Raw genomic sequence first — 24,741 nt, forward strand, 5'->3', positions numbered from 1 at the left:
TTGCGCCTAGTATTGAGAACATCTAATGGTGCATTTCGAAGATATTATCAAGTAGGATATATAAAGTCTCATTAAAGATTTCACACACATCACAATGACGGTGATCCATGTGCAAAGCTGCAAACTCCATCGAGTTCATGTGTTTGGAGTTGCTCGTATCTCCTCAGCTGACGCGTGAACTGCCGCAAATGAAACTTAAATGTTCAGCGTCGCATCCTGAAGCTCAACACACACTTTTCTTCATTTAAAAACAGCGATATTAAATGATATTACCAGTGCTGATGCCCGCCCGCTCGCTCTCTCTCTCTCGCATTGCGGTCTTTGATCTCGACATGAGCTGAAAACGAAAGTTAAAGAACGACACGCATTCATTGTGTTTTAGCGTGATATGAGAGTTCCGCGTCTTTATTAAAATCAACATATTAACGATTTCTCTCATCCACCTGCAATGTTTGGGATGTTTACGCACCTGAACCGCGGATATAACCGCAATCCGCTCATACTCCGAGTCCTTACACAAGATGTCTTACAAAAAAATGTCTTTCTCCAATATCTGTGTGTAGTTAAATGGACTAAGCGAAGCGTCGAGGCAGATGATTTTGCCTCGAGGATTTTTTTGATTCGATTAACTCGAGTTACTCGATGAATCGTTGCAGCCCTAAAATAAACTTACAAAAATTTGTATGACACATTACTGAATGGGTTATGAATGAAAGGGCAGCATTCATAAAGAACAAATGGGTTAGTGCCTGAATTATTATTAGGTCACAAGGCATGTTTGTAAAGCTACACGTTACTGGGGTCATTAACTTGAGGACCACTGAGGATGGGAACAATTGTTGTTTTGTGGTGCTAGGGGCACTTGGACAGTTCATGTCCCCAGAAAACTTACTCCAAACACAAAAGACTGTCTGTAGCGTCTGATAAATTAGTTGAGTCAGGGGGCTGCCACGTGTCAATTTTACTCCTAATAAGGAAACTCTCAACATAACCTCTAACCCATATGAACAGAACAAACTGGACATCATTGTTTGATTACTGAATACGATCAGTTTACAGACCAGATGTGTCAGAGCATAAACAGACCCCGTGAAATGTGGCTTGAAGAGTGCAGTTCCTTTTGTAACAGGGAGTTTGAGAGGGGTATAAGCGAAAGGATTGTCTAATAGAAAAGGGACTTAGTGATGAGCCAAACATTTACAGCAACACCGAAACTGAAAATCTCTTACCCACATTGGCTAATAGCTAAATCTGTTTCTTACATACATTTTGTGAACAAAATAGACACTGACACTGTCGAAACATAATTTCAGTGAATGATTTCAGCCCTACAAACCAAAACTGTACCTTAGTCTAACACCACATCACCATAAAATAACATTTTAACCATTTTAATTACGCCACAGCCACAAACCATGAGTTGCTAGTTCATTTCTCATTTTAGCATTTGATTGGACAAACATCTTTTAAGTGCAATCAATATTTGTGATCAGTTTCTCCAGTGGAGAAAGATTGCAAATGCACGCATCTGATAAAATGTGGTTAACACTTAGGAGTACAGTAGCATATAAATAAGATAAATACACACATAACAAAGCTGATATTATAGTAAAAGCATCTCTTAAATTAGAAAAAAGGTGCTTTGACGAGACGGAGAGCACCTGATTATTCATTTTAAAGTGATACAGGATGTCTCCTATAAGCCCATAAATCAGATTTACTCACTGAAAACTAATTATAGTCACTAATCAAATGACATAGCTGAACTGGAGGCCATTAAATGCCCTGTCCAGCTTAGTGAGGAGCAAGTATGGTAATACAGAAATAGAACATTACGCTCCTTCATTACTGCAGTGATGATATGAGTAATTGTTGGCTTACTGTGGCAACAGAAGGGAAATTGGTAAGGCTATATTTTTCAGACCTAAAACATTTCATTGCCAATGAAAAAGTAGCCAATAGCAGAGCGTGGATGACCTGTACACCATCTGGCCTGAGTCGGTGAGGTCATCACTGAGGCCAAGCCAAAGAGTGACATTTCCTGTCTCCATAACGAGAACTAGGGAGAAGAGCACTGCTCAGACAGATTACGTATGCACACATTCAATTACACACCCGAATGCAACCCTAAACAAGGATATACATGTAACATATGTTAAATAAACCCTTTAAAAAAACAAGTTCCACACACAAATACACAAAAGAAATGCAACAGAATAGATCACAATTATCACTGCAGCGCCAGTCAACGTAACAATAACCATTATATCACCCTGTAGCCTGAGACTGGATCCCACAGAAGCTAAGCAGGCTGAGCCTGGTCAGTACCTGGATGGGAGACAAACTGGGAAAACCAGGTTGCTGCTGGTAGAGGTGTTAGTGAGGCCAGCAGGGGGTGCACACCTTTTGGTCTGTGTGGGTCCTAACACCCCAGTAAAGTGATGGGGATACTGTACTGTCTGCCATCGCATCATCCAGGTGGATTTGCTGCACATTGATGATGGTTGAGGAGATTCCCTCTTCTATGCAAAGCGCTTTGAGTGCCTAGAAAAGCGCTATATAAATGTAGTAAATTATTATTATTATTAATAAGCAGTACTGAAACTAGCTGACAGTGTGGGAGGTGAAGCTTTCAAAAGTCTGAAGTCTTTCAGAAGTCTTCAGTGTTCTTCATGAAGGCCTGGGTGAGTCTAGGTTAAACCAGCCCAGAGGACGACATGCACAGTGCACACGACATCTCTATGGCACAGGGAGTCTTCACTGAATTATAAAGCAACAATAATGAAACTAAATTGCATAAGATTTTGTAGGTGCATCAGAATGCATCAACGCAGTAAAATAAACCACTGTTTACTGAAAAGAGGCTATGTATGTATAAATGACCATTTAAAAAACGAAAGCAAATGAAGACTCTTTAAAATAACTCAAAAAAGTCATCATTAAACATAATAAAAATGGTATATTACAATACACTCAAGTATCAATACGCTTCTTTCTAACAATTTTTTAAAAGTTTCAGTATCAAATGTACCCTCTAATTTGATTTATTAATATGGTAAACAGTATTGATTCACATTTACCTCATGTAACTGGTGCCCTGGGAAATCTTTAAAAATGTAAACACAAAACATTTGAAAACTCTTACGCTATGTTCACACAGTGACAGCAAGCCTTAGTGCTGATTAATGCTCATATCCAGCTGTTCACATTATCTTTTTAATGTGGCCAATAATATCAGAATCGAGTGTGAACAGGTCACGATCCTAAACTGAATCGCATGCGCAAAAAAACAACGGCACACAGTCAAACGGAAGTAAACACTGAGGTTTTACACATTCTTTCATAAGGTCATAAGCAAATTTGTGACGAGGAAACGGAGCAATGTTTTTTCTCGTTTTTCCTCAAGTTTAGCTTGTATAGAGCTGTCACTGTAATACTTATGGGTATAACAGCTCACCATCTCTCTGCTGCCATCTTCCATATTAAAAGAATTACTTGAAGTTAACTCTTTGGAATGACTCCCAGCAGTGCAGAGTTGTGATAATGTCAGTACAGTGATGTAAAAGTTGCATCAATTCCAATTTCAACATGACAGACGAAAACAGAAAAGTTTTATGTGTAAGCTTTCAAAATCCTCCCTTGCCTTGCTCATCTGGACATTTTTCTGAAGCCGCCGCGAGAGCCAGAGAAAACCAACGCATGCAAAGCCTGAGGCAAAATGTAATGATTTTGTTTTGATGCAGATATAAACTTTTCAAAATAATATATTAATTTCAAGATGTAACTGACATGACGGTAATTTAAAGCTTCGGTCCGTAACTTTTTGCACTCTTGCAGTTAATAAACAGAACTGCACGCGTCTTGTGGAAGAACATTGCAGCCGGATCTACTTCTCACTGTTTATGTCTATAGCGAGTCACGCAGGGATTGTGCTCCTCCGCAGCCATTCCTACCAGTCTGGCCTAAAATAGTCCTAATACAAACACTTATTATAAGTGCACCATAATTATTCAGTGTAAGACAAAAACATAAAAATGGAAAATGGATTCATGTTGCGCACACTCAAAATTTTTAACACAAAAAAAAGTTATGGACACCAGCTTTAAAAGTAATGTTCATAAAAATCTAAACAAAACATTGAAAGGTGCCAAGAAAAAAAAAAGGTAAACAATTATGTTTTTTCCAAGTCGACTAGCAACAGCACTATTGTTTAATTGACTAGTCACGCACATCCCTAGTTCAGACTGAGGTCACGGTGCAAATTATCAGACCTGTATATGATTTAGGACAACATATGGAAGTGGCCAAAATCAGAATCCACATGGTTTGGTTGAAATTGTGCAGTTCATAGTTGTGTGTGTGTGTGTGTGTGGGGGCAGGTTTTTGTGAAATATGAGGACACAAATGTGTATAATGACATGAATATGACATAGGTATTACAAGGAGAGGGTGACATATGAGGACATTGGCCACGTGCCCACTTTTGAAAATGCTTATAAATCATACAGGAGTTTTTTTGAGAAAGTAAAAATGCAGAATGTTTCCTGTGATAAGTAGGTTTAGGGGCAGGGGCAGTGTAAGGTGTAGTGTTTGTACAGTATAAAAACCATTACGCCTATGGAATGTCCCCATATGTCACAAAAACAAACGCGTGTGTGTGTGTGTGTGACATATAAGCAAACATATTTTTGGGCCCTTTCTGCCTAGAGTGTGAATGTAGACTTAGTTACCTACATTCAAAGAAAAATCTAGGATCAGAGCTTTGCAAGAAAACTATCTGTGATTAGGGCCTCTGCCCTGGGCAGTGAAATATACTGGGGGTTTTCTGTTACATAACAAACAATAGCTTGAGCAACACATGCAGGGTACAGGAGGGGGCTGGGTGATTACAACAGGAGATGTGTGTACAATTTATTCAGTACCCACCCCCTACAAAAACAAGACCACAAGAACATCAAAACAAACATGGCTCAAGTTTACAAAAAAACAACCTGTCTGAGAAGAACCTGTGCCCTTCACATGTATAGCAATAGTTCACTCCAAACACAAGCGTAGGCTTGATGTAATAGTCTGTTACACATCATTTTAATTTTAGTTAAAAAAATAAAAATAAAAATGTTCAGTTAGAGAACAGACACTACAATTAAAGATCGAACTAAAATTAAAAATGTGAGCATTAATCTTTCCTGCTGTGTTCACAATACATACCAGAACTTTTCAAAATACTGGAAATGCACAAGAAGAATGAGAAGGAAAAAAAGTGCATCATTTAAAAACAAGATTTTGTATCTATTGTCAAGATTGATCAAGATTGCCATGCCATGGATTTCAGGGATATTAGGATTTAGTAGCTCTCCTTAAATGCAGATTACATCTGCAGTGCATTTTAAATCGTTTTCAAGTATTGGAAACTTGCCTGGAGCTATACAGAAGTAACGCCGATGGCAACACGGCAGACTTCTGATCCTGCACTTGACACAGTCAATCACCATTGTAACCGCAGCTTTTGAATTTTCACTTAGAGACCTTCACTCCTGGACAGAGTCAATTCTAAGGTTGTGCAAAATTGATCAGCTGTTCAGACAACTTATTAAAGCTTTGACCTGCTAAAAGGAAGTAAATGCATCCAGATTTGATTGACATCCTGAAACCTCTCCAGTCAAATCCTAAGAATACACTTAATTCTAATCACATTTGAGAACAATTTTGAATTTGAGAAACATTTTTGTGCTTTAAATATTATACTTTAATCGTATCATAATCATCAAGCAGTAGAGAGAATGACTAGTTTATTCAAAGGGCACACTCATATTTTCCCACAATGAGTCAAAGGGCCGCCACACAAGGCTATATAATTTGTGCTCTCTGTGTGTCAGAGCCACATGTTGTTTTGGCACGTTTCCAAAAGGAAATTGCCAAGAATCAATCCCAATAAAACATTTTTTTTTTTTTTTAAACACAAGAGCACTTCATGTAACGCACGTCTGTCCAAGCCATCATTTCAGCCAGACGTGTCTAAGCACCTGACACGGAATGCAAAACATTAGGACGTCATCATGCTGAAGTGATGGAAGTGATTAAGGATGAGATTCCTGTAGGAAACGCTCTTCAACTCATTTTCTAGATGTGCCTGTCATAGCTCATATTTCTTTACACTTTCGATTCACACTCTTCCTGTAGCTGTCAGCGCCTCGCCTCACAGACAGCCCCTTTCATCTCGCTGCTTCTGAAGACTTGTGCCCAGAACCACCTACAACCCTCCTAACATGGTCACATCCCTCTGTACCCCGAGGAGAAACTTCGTTAAGGTCTGGCCTTCAAGATTAAAGGCATGCCAGTCTAAGGAAACACGGGTGTGAGCGTAAAAAGGGAGTTGGTTCACTGCCTTGTGACTTAAGGCTGACACACACTTTTAAGACCATTACAGCATGTTCTGCCACTGATTATGCTTTCCACCCAGGGACAGTTCATTTTCTGTCTCGCTAAAAAACTGCCCACTGAGCAGTGAACAACAGCAGAATCATCTCTCTACAGATAAATAGCTCTAGAGAAAAAACACAATGTGTGATTTTATGCTAACAGTAACAAGCCAGTTGAGACAATTAATTTCAGACATTAGGGGGGGGGGGGGGGGTGAAATGCTGTTTCATGCATACTGAGCTTTTACACTGTTAGAGACTTGGGTTCCCATCCTAAACATAGACAAAGTTTCAAAAACTAAATGTAGGACGTTTGATGGAGTATTTCTGTGTTAAAAAAAATCCTTCCGGTTTCTCACAAGTTTCGGAGAGATTTTTTTTGAGTATGGCTCGGCTTGACTTTAATAGAGCGGAAGGTCCTTGTATGGGCCGTACGGGCCGTTCTCCCGGTAGGGTGCACGCGTGCGTGACTAGAGCGAAAGAGGAAATGCATGCCCATAAACACTCTCTCAGCTGCAGATCGAGTCGTCCGTAAACACTTATGCCGTTATAGTCCGCGCTGGCTCCACTTTATTCCTATGGGTGACATCAAGCGACTTCAACGCTTCAGCACAGCATTCCGGGAAGGCAGCGCTGCATTTGAAACGCGATTTGAATGCAGAAATGACGGGAAGCTTCACAATATCGCTTCAGTCGCGTCGCAAAGTGGATTTCCACTGTTCACTGTTGTCAGGACTTTACCAAATCATACCAAAGAAGTGTGTTTTTGACGGAGCGGTCCCATCGATAAAGGTTCGGTCCTGCTTTGGAAGCAGCCGGTGAGTAAAACTGCTTCAAATGTCTGTGCTGTGCTTATCGTCACGTGAGTAAACATCAGTAAACGACACGATCGCGTGCTACGTCATTCAAATGCGCTAACGTTACTCCATTGTTGTTCTATGTATAACGTTACACTAGTCTGACGTACAAAACCGTTTTGCTTGCAACTGCTAAGGTTTAGTCGCATACAATAGTCCATAAACCGAATCATGTCCTCATAAACTGCGAGTAAACACACAAATGGTGACAGGCCACTAAATACAGTACATACCACAGAGACGGACGTCCTGCTGTTGCTGTTTCTCCTGTTCAATTTATTTCAGCCTCTGAATGATTGTGGATCATTATCTGTATTAGCTGAGATGGCGATGGGTTTCTCCACGCTTGAGGACGTCACCGCTTTGTGCGCATTCGTCATTCTTTAGCTCCGCCCACACGATACGCCTCCAGGAGCTCGTTTTTTTCCGGAAAGACTCGGTACAGCCTAGGGCTGGGCGATATGGCAAAAATGTAATATCCCGATATAGCTCATTTGATATCCCGATAACGATATACATCACGATATAGCAATTTTTCTGTTAATTCAGTTTATGAATAGTCTATACAAAATTGCAATGTGGAAATGCAGTTTGAAATGATATACAAAACAAATAAAGGTAGTATGGACTACATTTTAATTTTATTTAGAACCTTTTTTTCAAGCAAGACTGTTGGTAAAGTTAACACCTGCCTAGGGATGTCAACCGATGACCGTTTGACCGATGGTTGACCGTATCAACGTTAACCGATCATAGTTGTCGGTTAAAAAAAAAAAGTGATCTCTAAATTAGGCTATTATAGACAGTGGACTAAACGCTACTACAGTTAGCCGTCTCATTCCAAAATCTTTTTGTGTGAAGTGAACATATCCCTCGCACTCAATATTTCATGACTCGCCCGTTTGTACTTAATAAACCAATAAATTTGGCGCGAGGTCACAGCGTCTGGGTTTGCAAAATGTAAACAGGCTAAACACTCGAGGTTAGAGCCAGGGCAGACGACAGTATGAAGCGTGCATTTCGCTTAAGATGGGCTTACATTTGGAAATATATTAACGTTACATCTTTATTTTCAACGCGATCACCTTAAACGATTTCGAAACTAAGGAGCCATTGTCCTCAGATTACAAACAAGCTCCTCGGCGGAGCGTTTGCGGGACTCGTGTTTCGCGCTGTGGGGGATTTAAAAAGAGTGACGTGAGTGGAAGGGAGGCGGCAGCGCTAGGTGTGTGTGTGTGAGAGAGAGAGAGAGCGGGGCTGTTATTTCAAAAAGCGAAGCATATTTTAAACAAATCGGTTAACCGGTTTCAACCGGCTAATGAGGCTCGGTGGTCGGTCAAGAAAATGTTTAGTTTTCGCCATCCCTACACCTGCCATTAAAATATTTCAATATGGCTATATGATGTGCCACGCGTAAAAGCCCGTTGTAGCGTCTGTGTCTGAAGTTTGTTTTGAGCGCTTATGCCACCACTCTGGCATAATTACTCTGAGAATTACCCTGGTCTGAACCGCGTCTACTACCGTCTTCCTCCATGTATTTTTATGTATTGCAGCGTGCATGGGCATGCCGTGGCGTGAGGTGCATCTTGACGTAAAATTCTGCCGTAAACGCCTTATCGTGGCGTAAGCGATAGACATTTTCTATCGTCCATACGATATATTTCGTCATATCGCCCAGCCCTAGTACAGCCTATATTTCTTTTATAAATATAATAAAACTAAAGACTTTTCGTTGAAATGAAGGATGCAATACTACTCTATAGGTACTCAAGATTGACATGAGATTGACTCAAACTGAGTGTTTCACCCCCCTTTAAGAATTAATTTTTTATAGAAACAAATTTTTATAACGTATAACAAATAAATAGTCAAATAAACAATTTTCAATATTTTGTCCTGATATTTTGGCAAAAATATAAAATTTTCTATATGTATTTTTTTTTATTGTAGTACACTATTTCAGTATTTTCAAAATCTTTAAAGCTAATGCACTCTTCCCATGCTTTCCATCTCAGTTTTATATGCACAGAAAGATACAAATCCAGTAAATACAGTAACACTGAATTATTATTACAATTTAAAATACCATTTTCTATTTAAAATATAATTTATTCCTGTGAAAAGAAAACAAAGCTGAATTTTAACAATATTTCATAACCTTCAAAAATCTTTCTAATATGCTGATTTTGGTGCTCAAGAAACAATATCATCAACGGTTTATATTTTTTGTTAAAACTGCCTTTTGTAACATTATAAAATACCTTTACTGTCACATTTTATCAATTTAATTAATTCTTACTAAATACATTTTTTTTCTTTCAAAACTGCAGATTACAGGTACTGCTGAAACATTTAAATGCTGTGGTGCCACGAAAACGGTACATTTTTTAAGCATCCCAATCAGCTCATCATAGCACCATGGGCTCAACCAATGGCATGATATTTGGGGTGGGAGAACAATTTTTCTGACCAATGACCAAGAGTATTTTTGGAGCAGTAGAAATAGCAGTCAAATGCATATCCATTCATATTTTAATCATTATAATTTATGAAATATGGAACTGTTTCCACAAGTTCGCAGCACTTTCACATGCAAACTTCCCAGGTTTGCAATGTTTGCATGTAGTTTGGACCTGAATGCACAACACTGGATCTGCTAAAGAATGTGTTTGGAGACCGCACTTAACACCCTACATCCCACAGAGATGTGTCAGACATGGCATGTTATAACCATCACACAGAGCAGCTACCTCACACAAGCTTAACTTAATTCTAAAGACTGCTGTTACAGATCCTCTTCCGTGAGCACCAAGAAAAAAAAGAAGAGCTCCAAACATCCACAATCACTTAAACCTCCAGCACGTTGGGTGAGGCAAGGAAAGGCTTCCTTCCTTTAATGAAGACAAGAATAATGACACATAATTGGACAACATAGAACACTTTTCCGGTAAACTATAATGATTAAGAACACCTCTATCGCTTGCAGTGTGCCATTTCTGCGATGTTAGCGCCAAACAGGCTTCCCAAACACTAAAACCCACATATCCCACCCGCCCCCATCTTCCATTGTTCAGATCAAAAGGTAGTCCCGAAACTCACGCCATAGGCTAGGGCAGAAGCTCAAACATCAGAGTATGACGCTAGCAAGACCAGGGTTTTAATTCCCATGTATGCTGTTAAGAATTTGTATACCTCAAATTGAATAGAAGTCGCTTTGGAAAAAGTGTTTGCCAAATGCATAAATGTAGATGTTGGAAGGTTCACTTCAAACAAACAGAGCAATGTTTTGAAAGCATCACAGTGTTTACACCCCTCCGGGTATACTACATAGTCAAAGCTGCCCCTATATTGTATTTGATCACTCAAAAATGACTTGAATTATCTTAAAAAATTGTTTAGTAGCCAATTAGAAAATACACAAACTACACAGAAAAAACTCAGTTCATAATATAATCCATAAACACACTAGTGTTGTCAAAAGTAATGACCGCAATACCAAACTGGTACTGAAATTCCGGTCTGTATTTTTGACAACACTATTACACAGTGCTGGGCTGTGTTTAACAACCCTCACCACGTGAATCATATCAGACCAGAGTGAGCACATTTCAAGTTATGGACATACATTACATACTCTAGTGCTCTAAACATAAACGCACGTATTTAATCATGTTGTCTTCAAATGATATAGATTTACAAATAAGGACACTGATTCAGCTGTACATCTGATTATGAACGCGATGACACAATGGATTATACTGATACACAGAAGACAATGATGTAAACCAAAAATTCAAAGAGGAATGGGCAGTCTTTCTGTGTTAAACTGTGTGTCATTTGTTCAGAGACTAGTGCTATTATTGGTTGTTGTCTCCTCAAAGCATCATTTTATTTGTGGGGCCTTGCAAACCTGTATTCATTCTGGTTTGGAAATATGATGATAGTAAAAAAAGGGCTCTCCAAGTCAATCTACTGAAGTATTTCCTCTCTCAATCAGGAGAAAATGTGGTTAACACCTGGTCATGCTTGGGGGAAAAATACTGCCATATACAGCGAAACCGGTATAATTTTTAAAAATACTGTGATATACATTTTTGGTGATATACATCACCACCACATCCAACACCAATTTTAACCTCATCCATAAGTAAACTTGTAGTATTTGAATAGGCTGGTTCTCCTGAATATGGCTAAATAAATTCCCCAGAACAGGATATAAGCAGGCCACAAAACACCACAAAAACCACACAGTCAGACCGCAATCACCAGGTTGAAGCCAGCAGAATGGATTCAGCAGACTGTGAGGGGCTCCACATGGAGGTACGGGTTTGTCATGAAATAGTATTAAACCTCCAAGGTTGCACTGATGTCTGAAGCAGGACTTCATTTTGCCACTTGGTTACTCTTTCCACTGAATTTGAGGGACAAAAGAGAGGGCAACATTTACCTACCTCCCTTTAAACATACAGTGTTAGCACCTGTCGAAGAAGTTTTCAAAGGAATATGCATTTCTGTAGTCATGTTTTAACATGTCAGCATGCATTCCTGTTTCTCTGCATTGGACAGTTTCGGCTGCAGGTTGCTTAAGCAGGGCTGTGTATTGTCCAGACTCTGGCGATACAATACGTATCACGATACAGGGGTTACGATACGATATATTGCAATATATTGCGATATTGTAAGAGAGGCAATATATTGCGATATTTCTTTTTTGTGTGTTTTTGTTTTTTATAATTTAAAAGAATAAAGAACACAACCATAAGCCTAAAACACAAGACAAAGTATTTTATATAATTAATACAGCCTATAATTTATATCACTAATCATATGCAATGTGCAATCTAAGTTAAGGGAAATGTAAAGTGACTGCAGGATTCTTTATGTGTATATGTTTTAAAGGTTCACAGTATAGCAGTGGCTATTTAACAACAGAAAGTGCAGTCCATTTCATGACTGAATGACTGTTTGTTTTATATTTAACACAGAAGCCCCGATCACACAGAACGCGTTTTTGCAGCGAGAAGCCTTTTTTGAATGGATTTCGGTTGGCAGAGAGTGTTATGCGCGCTGCTTATGCGCCCTGGGCGCCTCGCGTTTTTGAAGGAGCGCTGCGAGCGCGTGAAGTTGAAAAAAAATCAACTGAGCAGAAAAGCGCGCAACATCATCACGCTTATGTTCTGTTGTCCAATCGAATGAATGAAGCGGCAGGCATTCCGTTTTGTTGACCGTTACATTGATTTGACTGACAGTAAAGGTGATTCGGGGGTTGCCTAGAAACAATAAAGCGGTGCAGTGCGCCTCGCGTTTTCGAACCTGAAAAACGCGTTCTGTGTGATCGGACCCTAAAGCTGTTTTCTATAAAGCAGTCTATTGTATAAAGTGCTATTTCAAGAACTGAACTGCAGAGCTGGTGCATCCATATCCACATCGCAATTATCTTTCGTTCTCCTGCCACCGCTGTCAGATTTGGCATGTGTTTATTTTGTTACTGAGAGGAAAACGTGCAGTACATTCTATCGAAACACTTCTCAGCAGCGCGGGTGACGTCAGGATGTAAAGCGAGCTCTGTTTCAATGTGTTTACCGAGTATCAGATTATAACTTGGCCTATTTTGCAAATAAAATGTTTCTTGTCGATTTCCTTAGTGGCTTCTTTTTAGCTGAAGCCAAAATGAGTCCACACTTCAGCTCTGCAGGAGCGGAATAATGCTATCATCTTGAGAGCTGGGTTTGCTAATGTAAACACTAGTGATGCACGCCCTTACCTTGCGCTTCTCCAGCTCCGCGTCAGTTATACGTTCTGAGATAACACTGCCATCTAGCGGTTGGGTGTTATACAGTCTGTGGTTTAAACCAACCGAACACAAAGCCACGAATCTTGGATGTAAATAAATAAATATATAAATATCGATACAGCGTTTTTGAGAATCGATACAGTATCGCCAAACATAATATTGCGATATTCATGTGTATCGATATTTTCTTACACCCCTAAGCACTAGCATCCTGCTAGCAAAGCAAGAGAACTCCAGGATATCCAGGCCTCCTGCCTGACTCATTTTAATCTATGTCCAAACATAATATGCTCAACTTTGAGGTGAATTAAGAGTGACCTGAATTTAGAATGTATCTGACTCTGCTAAAGACTAGAAAACAGCACCTTTCTTGCCACTAAGCAACAAAATGAAAAACACTGTTTGATTCTAATTAGACCTTTGAAACATCGCAATTCATTAAAAAGAGTACAAAATAGGGCTTGAACCTCAGTTAAACTCTTATCTTATTCATGAGACAACTCTTCCACGCCATTGATGGAATTGTATGGCTTTCTGTTTTCACTGTTATTTGGGGGGGACGCTACTAGACATTTGCTGAAAGAGTACAGAATCTTCAGATCAAAAAAACAGGCGAAAAAGCAGCAGAAACAAGCGATAACATATGCAAGCAGATGCATTGGAAAAATCAGAAACAGGATCATCGACATTAAACGGCATACCAAATTAAATGATGACCCAAAAAAATTCAAATGTAATTAATTCCTGTGTTGGCCATTACTTCAGTGTGTCATGATCTTTCAGAAATCATTCTTACATGAGGATTTAGTGCTGAACAAACATGTCTTATTATAAGATCTTAACATTTAACAGCTGTTCTGCTTAGTTTTGTAGAAATCAAGATAAAAAAAAATTCCAGGAATCTCTGCTGAATAGAATCTTAAAAATAACAGCATTTGCATGAATTAGAAATCTCCAACACAACACTTTACAGTCACGTTTGATAAATGTAAGGCATTCATGCAAAAAATAAATAAATAAATACAAATCATACTGAGCTTTGATATTATGTGGTCCTTCATTTTTTTTAAAAAATAATATTAGCCAACACTGATATAGTCCCTGATATATATTCCAATGCAAAAAGGAAAAGATTATTAGCAAAATTATCCCATAAATAGTTTACGGTTATCAATCCAGGAGTATAAAAACATTAATCAGCACATACGTACAGCTGAAGTATTTTAATAGAACCTCTTGTGAGTAAATGTAAAAATAGTGGGGTTCATTTATCCGTTACAGTGCAGGGCTGTAGTGTCACTGGGGGAGATCATTTGGAAATCATTAGCAGCCATGTTTCAGTGCATCATTATGATTTAGAAACTTCTGGAGGGTCTAGGAGACAAAGACATTTCACAAAGAGCATGAGTGCTATCATATGCTAGCCTAAGAATTAAGACCCCCACCCCCCAAACGTCTGTCTGTCTTCCTGTACTGAAATGACCCCGATTAGACAGATAAAAGCACACATACCACAGCTAAAACACAAACATACATCCCTCCAGCTTAATGTAATGGCCTTGTTCCAACACCTAGTGAGATGCTTGCTGTCTACTGCCTGCATCTTCCAGGCATCCTAACTAGACCCTCATAGAATTTGCATATGCACAGAACTCTGCATCTTTCCACGGAATTGGAATGTCAGCGGCCATTGTTCTACAAATTTCAAGCGGTATACATTTGCTAATCAAATATTTAAGCTAATTTAAGGCAGCACACAAATCACGCAACTCATGTGGAGTCCCACTGGACTAGATGATGATAATTCTATACTCTAAGCGTTAAATAAATTGCACACATACATCACAGAATGATCTTCCATACTTTTTCAATATTGAATGAACTCTTGCTTCATTTAACATATTGGATTTATTTTTTATTTTTTACTGAGTTTGGTAAAATACATTGTGTGACTGTATTCTACCCAAATGCAATGCAGCTTTGGCCAAAAGAAGGTAAATCGTTGGTGCCTACCACTGAATGACAGGATGACGGAATTCTATTTAACCATGAAAAGCATGCAGATCAATTGTATACATGTATAGATTGTCACAGTTAACCCGGGAAGCAAAGGATATACATGTTTTCCTAAAGCTCAAAGCACGCCTTCTTGTTTACCTTGCATAATCTATCCGGGCAGGACTACCAGAGTTGTTCATGTACCTCATTTTAATGATTAACTTCTCTTATTACTTTGCCTCTTATTACTGGGCCCTGTTCTATGTAAAATGTGTACGGTCTCATGCTGTTTGCACACGTCTTGTCTCTGAAATGGTAGGCACTTCCATCACGCCACGTTTGTCCAGACTGTTTAATAGTGTGTGAGTTTAATCCAAGCTTAACACATGGAGCCAAGATTTTCAGTCAGGTTAAAGCACATAGATTAATGAGTTGCTACCTGACTTGCATAACTAGATAAAAACAAAAGACACTTGAGCTGTGTATTTCAGCACAGAGGCGACCGAGCGCACTGTGCTGGGAGACGCATACTTTGCATTGGATTACCCTGGAAACTGCTTCTCTCCTATGCAAATCTACATTTCACTTGTTTGAAACCAGAAACATTCTCAAGCTGTTTTGATACAGCATGGAGTCCTGTGTGAAGAAACTGTAAAACTGTCCCTATCGTACCAATCTAAGTGAATAAAAGTACATTTCCACAGCATTCTGCCAATTCCAAGCAACACTCTCACGGCTTTAGAAACAATTCCACGGGCCATAAAAAATGCAACGCATGTCATCCAACAAAAGGTGGGAGACGACAAAACGACCAGTCTGGTTCCCTGTGTTTTCTCTCTCTCTTTCTGTAAACAGGCTTGTGTGATATGTCAGGGGACTAAGGGGCCCTGTAAATGTGAAAAGATGTCTGTGAACAATGAACTCTGTTACCCTTAATACACAGTTTCGGGCCAATTCCCATCGAGCTTGCCTGTGAAAAACCTGAATTCAGTTTCCATTCAAGTGCTGCAAACAATTAATTCCAAATGCTTAGGTCTTGAATTTATGAATTAAAGAAATTTGTGCAGGGGTGGCATTCTCTGGGGTGGCTTGTTTTGAAGAGCCGCTTCCTTCTTCAGAACTATAATATGATGGATTTTTGCAGAATTTGAGACATTTTCCCAAGTAGCTCCCATAAACCATAACAAAAATGGGGCCAGAGACTATCTGGGGAAAAGTTAGAAAAATAGTTAAAAAGAAAATAATATTTTTTTCTACATTTTACATATGCACTTTTGCATGTGAAGATTCCTCAACAACAACAAAAAAAATCTCGATTTGAGATCCAAGAAAACATGACAGCCTACAGGTTTGGAACAACTTTGAGGCTGACATCTGAGGCTAAAATTATTCCTCTAAAGGAAGTGAGTAAGAGGGTTTGAAAACATCAAAAGAGAAATTCCCCACTTATCCTGTAAACTTGGCATTGATGCATCAGACATCATGTGACAAAAGACTGAAAATTCCCAGGCTAAAATTATGCCTGTGTTAGTCTTAAAATCCCCATGAAATCAGCTTTAGTATGAATATGCTTTTAGCTTTTTGTATGAATATTTAAGCCTTGAGGTTATTTATAAGTTAGTGTGCTCCAAAACAATGACAAAATTCACATTTAGAAGATAGGCTTGTTATAATAGTCCCTGTTGATGGTGTTAGCAGTGCTCAGACTCAACACCGGTTAAATCACTTGCCCACCGCGGCACCGCCCCCCCCCCTCCGTCATTTAGATCTTTTTTTATAGTAATACAATTATTTAGTTCAGTTAGAGAACAGACAATACAAATAAAAACTGAACATGTCTGCTTAATAAAGCATGAGCCGAACGAGTTTTGCAGCACAAACACAGCAGGAGTCAGATCTCATTCATCACGAGAGTGAAAAGCTGACAGACAAGATGATCGCGGAAGATTTGGTTTGTCAAAATTAAATGTAAAAGCGCCTATTTAAAGGAATTTGTCATTGAGTGTTGGTGTGTTTTTCATTAAGAGTAATATGCTAATAAACCCACAATTCAAATAACCCGCCCCCGAATTGGCAGCAATTCAATCAAAACCCAAACCTAAAACGTACACACTGCACAGAGCGATTCATCAACAAAACTGACGAATCGGTCGACCTCTAGATATAAGCTTGATCTATCACTATGCACTTCAGCTTCTTATCAGATTTCCTGTCCAATCAAATGTTTAATAAAATCTGAAGTGACCCACACCAAACATTATAAATAGACAGTGAAAGTGCGGCTGAAATTTTCACTTGTTCACACAGCTACTATTTTCTATATGGTGAACAGCACATATTTAGGGATAGGGAAAAATTCAGACAGTGTAAATATGCATCCCATTGGAGTGAATGAAGTCTGCCTTCACGTTAGAGTCACACAAACTGCTGCAAAAATGTAACAAATTATTACTATTATTCCGTTGGCCTTTAAAATAAAGAAACAACAATGCTTCACGATTCATGATATGGGACCATAAGGTGGCCCTGTTTACCCAAAACAGTGGAGACTAGTGGCACCACAAATATTAAACATGGATTTAAACCTAGGCTAATTGCTTCTGATGAGGCCACCAATGCCAGGGGACAAAGGAGAGCTTTATAGTGCAGCTATATTTGGACCTCCATCATGTAGGAGTTTGGATGAGAAGATCACAGGACGTTCCGCCAGTTTGTTCAAACTCCGGTTCCGGGCCAAGGAGCACAGAACTTGTTTGTGCGAGTCGTGCTCCATAAATATTGGCTGTGTGAATCTTTTTTGGCTGTAACCCAAGGTTTGATGGTCCAATTAGTCGATTCCAGCAGAAAAATAAGCTATGCACCCTTGGTTATGATAACATTGACCTCAAAACTAAATTAATCTTTGTTGTATGATATAGACGAACATTTGCACCCAGCTGTTGGTCTTTCAGAGAGTGCCAGGGGCCGAAGAGAGAGCCAAGAGCAAGCTTTACATGCTACAAAGATCCAATTGTCTGCAGATATTCACTCTGCAACCAAACATAGCCAATAACTTGTGTTTAAAGGGGTGATGAATTGAGAAATCAACTTTCACTTGAGCTTTTGATATATAAAAGGTCATTGTAATATAAGAGTATCCTGCAAATTTCTGAGCTGAAAACGTCCTTGTTAGTCAAAGAAAAGCTTTTATAGACACCAGGCCCAGAAAACGATCTTTCGCGTCTTGACGTCATCGACTGAAGAAACACCGCCTCTACAGAATAATAAGCATGAGTAATTCAGTAGCCTCACCTGGGTGACTCATGGGATCACGATAGCCAGAATATAGCAAGATATTGCGCTCTTCCTGTTTGTGGAAGAACAGTCGCTGCAAAAGCTTCCTTCAGATCATAATATTAGGAATGTGTGGTTGAACTTTATTTTTAATGAAGTTCCAGCTCATGTGGGGGAGACAGTTGTGGTCACTTAATTTCACCTCAGGATTGTTTGTGAACAAATCTCAATGCTCACATTGCTATTCTTCTATATTGGATCCTACAGGAGGAATGGTGCAACACACTTACGTGAGTAAAACGTGTTTTTTATCTGTAATAGTACTGTATCGTTATAGATCGTTTTGCTTATGTGTACGTGTCTAACAGAACATACCTTTAGCACGCTGGACTCAGACATGTATGGGCCAGGGCTCGCAAAGCCCAACTTCCTGGTCCTATGTGTTTTCCAGACGGATTACCAAAACGGAAGCCCATCAGCAGGCCGATGAATCTCGTAATATTCCTTTCTTGTTCTGCTATTCTCTCTCTCTTGACATGATATTTGAAGGGTGCACTCGCGCACGTGTATGTGCGTGCGCGGTTTGCACTTATTTCGAACGATTGTGCAGGCTATGTAATACAAAAATAATAGTCCAATCAATCGGGGTGGATGAGAAATAAATAATTGTGTTTGTTTGATAAAGACATACTTGAATCATTCCGTTTACTTCCAAGTCTCCAGTGTAGCACGCCCATCAAAACCCAGCGTTTTGGAGAAAGCCTTAAAACCAGTGTAGAAAATAGCATGTTACTTATTAGTAACTTTTGTTTTTGAATGTAAAAACCATGCGAACATCATAAGTTGACCTCAGACAACAGCATAAAAAAATTAAAAAAGCCAGTTCATGACACCTTTAAGCAGGATACTGTGAAGTTTTTTTTTTTTAAGACATTTGTTCTGATCAGAGCAGGGATGACAGAACATAATCTGTAGAAATATCCAACTCTAATGCTGGGAAAAGGGGCCAGAAGCAACTATCAAATGTTTGAAACGTCCAAGACATGCAAAGTATTCTCCATACTTTTACCACCCTAAGGCAAGAAAACGGAGAGCTATCAATTCATGATCAGCATTTATTCTGCCAAAAATAGGTCAGTGGCAAAGAGAGCACAAACTGGTTCTCTCACCAGAGACACATGTAAGCGAAACATTACTCACAGATGCCAATAAACATCGGAAAGCACTGGAATGACATACTAAATGCTGGGGTCAAAGGTTCAAACGAATTGTTTCCTGACCTACTCTTTCCCACGACTATGTTCTGAGCGTGTGTTTATGTCTATAGCTCCTCTGGCACATTGGCAGCGACGGCAGTCTTGGCACGCAGACATAATGACCTGGCAGAGTCTCACCTGATTGAACTCCAGGTATCCTAGATTACCAGCTCTCAGCAATCTGTGCATTTCAACTGTGAAGCTTTGAGGCTGTGTACATTAATCCAGACACATTTGAAAAGGGCGTTTTAGTTTCACACAAGTCTTTTGCAAAAGGTTTTTGGCCAAACTGAAGATGCTTAAATAATTGTACTGTGCATGCATAAAACGTAAAAGCTTACTAAAATGATACTGGGATACAAGACATAATAAAGTTCTCACACTATTCTTTTGGCACAATCACTACTAGCAGACATAGATAGGGACACTTTTTGCCATTGAAATGACTTGGAAAAAGTGTCCCAAACAACCTGAAATCACCTCATCTCACCAATTCCTGGTAGTTTTAGGCCGCATTCAATTGCTACCCCATGTAAGGTCTAAAATACAGTTGCTTTTAAGTTTTGCTGCAAATTTTCTGTCATCTAGAACAGAATTTAAAATGAAGATTGTATAATGTATATTTGGCAACACTCTGAAAGTGGCACATACCTGTATAAACAGATATATTTCGGTACAATATGCATAACGTGACCAAATAGGTTTTCACAGTTCACACTACAATGCAAAAAATGTGTTTTGAAATTGATCCACTGGGAGAGCTTCTTAAAACTACTCAGTTTTCTCAAGACAAAATGCCACCTCAGTGTGGACGACTTTCTCTGTTTCAAATGTATCCGGATTAATGTAGACAAGAGCTGCATGATTAATCGTCAAAATATCACAATCTTATTCCTAAATGACAACGAGTCGACTATGTCTATTAAATAGTTGACAAATTCCTACTGGAACATTCATTTCTGCATTGGCGCTGCCACTGACCCAAAGAGCAGATGTCATGTTTAGGTATAAAACAGCTTCACAAACAACCACACAATATCGTTATTTCTGTGTTATTCAAGTTATTACAGAACTACTGAGATTAAAGTTTATAGCAGACTTGATTTGTTCCAATAAAAAGATATCGGTTCAGAAGAATTGATGGTCACTATTAGCTGCATAAAAGTTCATTAAAACATCACCTCTTGTATTCCACAGAAAAAAATAAAAGCACAGGTTTGGACATGCAGGTGAGTAAATACTGGCAGAATTTTAGGGGTTATTTTAAGGTTAGATAATATAAATTATTACATAAGCTTACTTGAGAGAGCATATTTTCTCATTTCTAATTTCAGTAATCAAATTCCACAGCTTACAAAGCTAATGTGGTTGTTTTTTAGCTATTTGTAGAATACATGACCAGTCAAAAATCGAAAGCAGCACCCAAGTTCGGATAACCTTCAACTGAGCTATCTTGACAGGAGCCTCCCACAGCTGCCTTTTGCCATGGGTCACTGCAGGGGTTGAAGACAAAGTTGATTTTTAAGCTGATGTATAACAAGCTATTCAATCAAATCTTGACATGACTGTCTATAAGAAAAGAGCATGATCTTAGATCAGTAGAAAGGAGTGATCAATTTCTGTTAGCTGATTCCCTTAAAACCTATATCCATTTTAACTAAACAATGATTATTTTTAATGCATATTTTACACAACTGGATCGTAATGAGCAGACCTTTTATAGTTACCAACATATGATCATACATACTGTTAAAAAGTTTGAAGTTTGGACTTTTTTTCCACAAAACTATTCAGTTTTTTCATCAAAGAGGATGCATTAAATTGATTAAAGTGACAGTAAAGACATAAAAGATATGAAAAAAATATTTTACACACACACACACACACACACACACACACACACACACACACACACACACACACACACACACACACACACACACACGTCATGTGAAAAATGTAATTTTAAAATCCTGTAGTTCAAAGAACAAGAATGTCTTCTACTACATTGCTAGTTGACATTGGCCAGTTCCTTTTTAAACCCTTAACAGTACAACACACAAAGCGCATGAACTAAACAATTACTATCCAAGCCTTAAGCACTGTAACAGGTCTAACCAGTCTGCTCTACAAAAGACTGAATCACCACATAAGCCCTGTTAGCGAATCTTTTAACAGCACACACTGAATAGTTCAGTCCACACGCTCCACACGGACACGGTCGTACAGTTGTGATGTGTACAAATGACAAAACACTAGTAGAACTGTGCGTGGCTGAATCATCATACATACAAACTTCAAACAAATAACTTCAGGAGACGTCTGAAAACCTAGCACAGGCTTTAAATGTCAGTTTCCTGTACTCTGTTGAGCATTGTGTGATTAAGTTTCAATCAAGCTCTTTGTCCTTCCTTTCATTGATTAAAGTACACGCAACCCTTTACAGCTCAAGTCGACCCGCAGGAGCCATGTTCATACCGCTTTGCACTAATAAAAGCGCTGGACAGCAAAAAAGTAACACAAACGTCCTCTGTGATACTCAGAACTAATAAGCCGTCTTGCACGCAAAGCGCTTTCTTGTTATGCGTTACAATTGGGTAATTCTGAAAGGTGTAAACTGATCACACCCAAGACATCACACCCCTAATTCTGAATTAAAATCAACACTTGACAAATAATGAGTGACATTAAACACGCTAATTGAGTTTCCACATCTCTTAATAGAGTACAAATGGATCTAACGCAAAGTGCATTTGAGGAGAACCACGATGAAAAGCGCACAAGCACTTAAGGGATATAGAATGGCATTTCATTCATCAGAGCCAAGGCTAAGGATGGAAAAACATCCACATTTTATGACTAAAAAGACATTTGCAGAGAGACAAGCAGACAACATGATTATTCAGCATGTTCCATGTACAAAGGGATTTGCCATAGGATTTCAAATGAATGCAAACTACAAAAGACGATTGCCAATGAGGATGATATGGCATATTTTACAACATAAGGGACTTACGGTATGATAAATTAAAACAGCCAGTTCAAGCCAAATTTAGGAAACAGACCATTGTATGTCCAACACATGTAAAAGCTCTGGAACGTGTTCAGTCGAACAAGTCTAATGTTCATTGGACAGTATAATTAGTTGAACTGTTAGCAATTCATTTGATCTACCTTGTAGCGCTCATGTTCATGATCTTGTTAAAAACTACACATTGAACACCACTCACTTAATTTTACATCTGCGTGTGCTTCCAAGAATAAATGAGTTATGAAAGTCACAACAACAACAAAAAAACTGGATTTTCCAGCATAACATGGTAGTTGTGTTTTGGAACATAGTATTTGGATTCTAGCTGCTCTTTAGATGGTCCAAGCAGATAGACCATCTTGGAGCATTTACCAGCTGGTCATAAGAGCTTAAGGTGGTCAAACTGTTTTTCTGGACGCATTTCTTAGTTATCAGCCAGCTTGGAACAGTTAGAAACCAGCTACTATGTTACCAACAGGTCAGGAACCCAGAGAATACTCAAATAAATTAAAAAAAACTGAATCTTTACCATAAAACCTTTAAGTTAAATCTGTTTTTATAAAGTCTACAATAAACTATGAGGAAAATGACACTGTTACAAGAACACAGACACCTAAATTAACACATTAAATTCAAATCTCTCTCTCTCTCTCTCTCTCTCTCTCTCTCTCTCTCTCTCTCTCTCTCACACACACACACACTTAACAGTTAATAATATGGATGAATAACAAATAGGTAATTCTGTGCATAGTAATTAAAGTTATAACTCAAACATCGATTAAAGCACATAGTTTAAACCCACAAACCCATTGATAATGCATGGGATATTTATAGCAACACATCAGACATCCTCTGCTTTTTGTCCAGGAGCCCAATCTGAAGGGCAACACCCCTGTAACAGACCCACACACACTCGACGGGCTTCATTGTCTCCCAATAGTTCAGCTTGTGCCGAAACGATACATTTATTATTATAATTATTTATAAGGCCAGAGTGTCAATGGCGCATGGCAGACTTGTAGCCCAGACAATAAAAATGCGGGATCAAACTGCAAACGTGTTGCCAATGGTCAACCAGTAGAGCAAACCACATCAGACGATTCATCTTAGGCTATTCTCTTCCAGCACATCATCTCCAGCAATCTCTCTGTCACCAATAAGCAACAATGGAAACAGATTCTGGAGACTGCTGGGAGAAACTGTTGTGTTTATATTAAATGAATAATACATTCGTGATACACTGTTATACGATAGTAAAACGAGTTAATAGCGGATGATCCTCTCCACACCTCTTAGTCATCGAAACTGGGTGTGAAACCTTTAGATTATGTTTGATTTGGAATGTCACTAGAATCATATGAAACGTCACGCGTCATACATTCAAAACTTGATACATTCGAAAAGCAAAATGTTACAATGTATCAAACTCTCGCATTATTTCCGGCGTTAAAGGTGTACTGACACAGTAAACCCAACAGGACAGACAGAGAATACACCGACAGCTTGACTAGGACACCTTTCCTGAAGTCATGCCAAAACCGAGTTGTTAGTGAGTGAACAAAAGGCCACAATGAACGGGCAATGGGAAAAGTGCGCTTACCCAAAGATCCGTTCCCCAGCTCATAGCGAAAAACTCCAAGAACTACCGTCTCCTCCGCATAAAACTCCAGGGTTGCTTGTTCTTCCCTCTCTCTGCCGTCGTGTAACTCTCTATACTCCGGTGAAGCCAGCAGCGACAACCTCACGGCTCAGGGTTTTCCCATTTCCGACTAACAATGCGCCTCAGCCGCGGGGAAATGGAGGGATGTGATTGTCCAATAGCGCCTCTTACCCGTCAGAGCTTGCAAGTGGAGAGGTAGAGTAACTACACAAATACTGGAGCATAGAAAAAAAATATTCTACCATTTAGTTTTTCTCAATAGAGTTTGAGTGTAAGAAATGGTATTGTATTGTAACATTAATATATCGGTAACACTTTACAACACGGGTGCAATATGCATTAATTTATGCTTAACTAATGCACAGATAATCATGTGTTAATGTAAGCTATGACTCATGCAGAACTATTAATGATTACTGCATCAGCAACAAATGAAGATTCTCTATGATTAAT

The 24,741-nt window shown here is 39.0% G+C and overlaps 1 protein-coding gene across 2 annotated transcripts in view; it reads right to left on the reverse strand.

The window, feature by feature from the left end:
- The window catches only part of fnbp1l (formin binding protein 1-like), a 60,090-nt gene extending 35,663 nt beyond the window's left edge, over window positions 1-24,427 (reverse strand). The window contains exon 1 of one of the 2 annotated variants that reach the window (XM_067414148.1): window positions 24,229-24,426. In XM_067414148.1, the coding sequence (XP_067270249.1) occupies window positions 24,229-24,252 (24 nt within the window). In that variant the 5' untranslated portion in view covers window positions 24,253-24,426. Of the gene's footprint in view, window positions 1-24,228 lie in introns of both variants that reach the window. The other variant, XM_067414147.1, reaches the window with a different exon arrangement.
- Window positions 24,428-24,741: the final 314 nt, after the last annotated feature.

This window comes from Pseudorasbora parva, chromosome 13, assembly GCF_024679245.1.
Source record: "Pseudorasbora parva isolate DD20220531a chromosome 13, ASM2467924v1, whole genome shotgun sequence".
Taxonomy (NCBI): Eukaryota; Metazoa; Chordata; class Actinopteri; order Cypriniformes; family Gobionidae; genus Pseudorasbora; species Pseudorasbora parva.